Source organism: Sinocyclocheilus grahami, unplaced genomic scaffold (genome assembly GCF_001515645.1).
Source record: "Sinocyclocheilus grahami isolate Dianchi unplaced genomic scaffold, SAMN03320097.WGS_v1.1 scaffold16952.1, whole genome shotgun sequence".
Lineage (NCBI taxonomy): Eukaryota > Metazoa > Chordata > Actinopteri > Cypriniformes > Cyprinidae > Sinocyclocheilus > Sinocyclocheilus grahami.
The window spans coordinates 960-4713 of record NW_015516365.1 but is presented as its reverse complement, the minus strand read 5'-3'; the positions used below and the strand labels follow the sequence as shown (position 1 = coordinate 4713).

The following is a 3754-nucleotide window of genomic DNA, read 5'->3' as shown; positions in this document are numbered from 1 at the left end:
GTTATGGTTAATTATTCATATTTCCCATGAGCTGATCCGCTACATCCGTGTCAGTTGATGCGCGTTCACAAGAGCACCACGATGTATGCGTGTGGTGCTGCTGATGCAGGAGCCGGCTTTGCTGCGCCTTGTTTACAAGCAGAGGAATGCACATGCATGTGTCTTGGTACTCTCTTGAATGGTGGCAGAGACTGACCGGAAGAGAAGAAATTGCTGAATAAAGTCATTATTTTTGTTTTCTTTGCGCACAAAAAGTATTCTCGTAGCTTTTTGTTTTTTGTTTAGATGATGAATGAAGGTCTTATGGGTTTGGAACGACATGACGGTGAGTAATTAATGACAGCATTTTCATTTTTGGGTGAACTATCACTTTAGCTAAATACAAACTATCTACTAAAACTACAATATCAGAATGAGAACCTTTAGATTAAGAATAAGAATAACATTTATTGCCAAGTGCTTACACACACAAGGAATTTTAAAAAAGACACAGATAATAAAATAAAATTGATTAAATGAACATACGAACAAACACACACAGAAATAATGAGGTTTTACCTGGTCCAGTTCCCGCTGTCTTAGCCACACTTTGAGGAGGGCCACACCCTCTCCAAAAGCAGGACACTGTGCACTGATGGCCGACAGGAACTGAAGATGTGACAGTGGGAGATGATCTCCAAGAACTGTGCTGTTATAATGAGGAGTTGGGGGCTCACTGCTCTCTGCATCATAAAAAAATGACAGAAATACGATCATTATTGTTTGCTACCTCAGGCATGAAACTGAAATTGATCTCAGAAAATTCCTCATTACCTTGCTGCGTATTGGCAACAGCAGTAAACCACTCAGTCCTGATGTTGTTCTTCTGAGGATGGAAGCGGCTAGGTTTGAGGAAGTCCGGTGGTGGAATGGCATGAATCCTTAAAGTGACCTTATTGCTGTCATTACCTAAAGTCCACACACAAAGGTTACATGATCACTTCAGTTTAAAACAAACAGGAATATAATCACGCTCCTGAGTAAGACCGTCAATCTCAGTTTTTTTTCCACAGGGTTGCTTCTATTAAGTGTACTCCACGCAGCAAAAGAAAAGGGTGTGCTAAAAGCAATTAACATTGGAGCTAAAACGATTTGAGCAGATAATAACAGCATACACACTTTGGCATGAAAGCACTTGCAAGTAAATGTGATGCAAAATTCGAGGAGCTAATGAGTACCACAAACTACTCTTACAACAATTGTACCTGGGGGTTTGAGTAGTAGGATTGGGCGAAGTCGGTTGCCATGTAGACAAGAGTAGTGCAGTGAACCCACACACTTTGCGAAGGAGAGATGGCGCGCCAGGCCAGCCAGATACAGCGCTCGCTTTCGAGAGTACCGCTGGTTAATGGCATCCATTGGGTGCAAAATAGACTTCAAAGAGAAAATATACCATATTGTAACAGAATGAACTAATGCACAAATTAGTTTAGACAAAGACCGACAGTCAGACAGGCACATACATAGGCAGACGTACAGTTGATATATAGTCAGATAGATATATACACAGACAGGTAGATGGATATATAGACAGAAAAATATCCATGCATAGATGGATGGACAGACAAGAGAGATTTATAGACAGACAAATATATACAGACAGACGGATGAATGTATAGATAGACAGATTTATAGACTATACATATATAGATTGGCACAGACAGATGCATATACAGACAGAGAGACAGACAGATAGGCCTAGATATTTACAGCCAGACATATCCATGTATGGATGGATGATCAGACAGAAAGACAGGCAGACAGATGGATAGACAGACACAGACACACAGACAGTTTGATGGACAGATATAAGGACAGAGAGACAGACAGATGTATGGATATATAGACAGACGGATTTATAGACAGACACACACGTGTTATATATTTTATATACAGTATATACCAACAGACAGGCAGAAAAGTTGTTTTTGAGGTATAACTTACAGCTGGAATGGTAACAGCCAAGTCCACAGAGACTTTGGGTTTGATACACATGCCCAGTGGATAACTGCCCACCAGGTTGATTGATGCAGGAGGCTCCATGTGAAATTTGCCTTTTGCTGTCGATGGGACGAGGAGGAATGGGACTTCAACACCTGACAACCATGAAATATCATCCAACTAGAGAGAAAGAGAAAACTATTAAGAAAAATTATATTGCCAGCTACCACAGAGTATCAGTAAAAATCAGCACTTTTGCTGCTGCTGATGGGAATGCCACACAGATTTCTGACCTCCGCAACTTCAGAGTCAGGCACACACTGCAGGAAATCTGTGATCTGCTGCACAAAGGAGTCCACCAGCTTCTTCCTGTGCTCACTAAGGGCCACTACTTTCAGCAGCTCCTCCATCTGAACATCATCCATATGAATCAGCGATAAGAAAAGCTCAAAATATACATTCATCCACAGTTCACAGGCATGCCATGCACTGAGCAGTTCAGTGTTGTTGATACGATACGTTTAAACATGTTAAGAACATACAAAGACAGTAAAATGTAAATCATTTCTGACCTGCATTTTCAATATGCTGCAGTGGAAGAGATTCTCTGCTTCTTTCAGCTGGTTGAGCTCTTCCACAGTTGGGGCTTTGTACAGCTCTTTTTTGGACAGCTTGACTGGCCGTAAGACCCCACCATCTGACACGGTGCCCTTCGCTTTTCGTTTAGAGTCCTTTGACTGTTTTGCACTCTTTTTCTCATTTTCGTCTTCATTCTGAGAGTTATCTAGTAACTCCATCTGTGTATATATATCAACAAAAGTAAATCTTTAAACATATGTTATGTATTTGAAGTTAAAATACAAAAAAAATACAACTTTGCTAAGTAATGTGATAAGAAAACTGCGTGAAACCGCACGAACCTGATCTTCCGTTTCAGTTTCAGTCGATTCCTTTCTCTTCTTCATTTTGACAGAAATGTGAGCTTTTAGAAGGATATATTCAATGAATTCATTAATTTACAGTTTCGTCCAATGTACAGCTTTCAACGCGTCTCTCACATGTGCAACACATGGGACACACTAAACACAGGCTGCATTGGTGCGTTCACCAATTGGTCCGTGTGCGGGCAACCCTTCAGGGATTGGCTGCTTAACTTTGGTTCCACCTCCAAATATAATCAAGTTTAGTAGAGATTACACCAGTCGCCTCTCTAGGAATACGACCCCTATATATATTTATATATTTATAAATATAAAATGAATGTAAGGCACGGACACGAATAGATTTCTTTTATTATGTTATAGGGGAATAAAAACAATGCTTGTCGCGGTATAATGACGTCGCGTTAAGTATCACTTCACGCATGCGCTTTTTGCCTCTTACTAGCCAAGTTCGGCCGTATGTGCATTTCTTACATTAACATTATACAAATACAAAATTTACCCTTACTATAAGTGTGTTTATACGACTGTTTAGTTATTTTTTGGCACGCTTTAAAGAATAATTCTCTATGTCTAATGACAGCAAGTTATCAGGCAACATAACATACCTAATGTAAATATCCTTTACTGCTGCTGCTTCATTAACATCAATTTTTGTCAAATTATTTGATTTAGAAAATGTCCAGTAAAGAAGTAAAAGCTGAACTAAAAAGTGCCAGAGAAGCCATCAAAAATAAAGGGTTTAAAGAAGCTTTGAAACATTGTAAGGTAAGTGTTTACTTCCAGCTGTCAGCATACAGTAAATAACTTCCTTTATCTCTGTAGACTTATAG

The 3754-nt window shown here is 39.6% G+C and overlaps 1 protein-coding gene across 1 annotated transcript; it reads right to left on the bottom strand.

The window, feature by feature from the left end:
* Positions 1-558: 558 nt before the first annotated feature.
* LOC107579382 (nucleolar protein 6-like) lies at positions 559-3089 on the bottom strand (the record flags this gene model as incomplete). The annotated part of the gene is made up of 7 exons (XM_016265217.1): positions 2901-3089; positions 2553-2777; positions 2274-2390; positions 1984-2160; positions 1245-1413; positions 814-948; positions 559-722 (listed from the first exon to the last, which is right to left on the bottom strand). Coding segments are annotated over exons 1-7 (1032 nt in total), but the record flags the coding sequence as incomplete, so codon positions are not given.
* Positions 3090-3754: the final 665 nt, after the last annotated feature.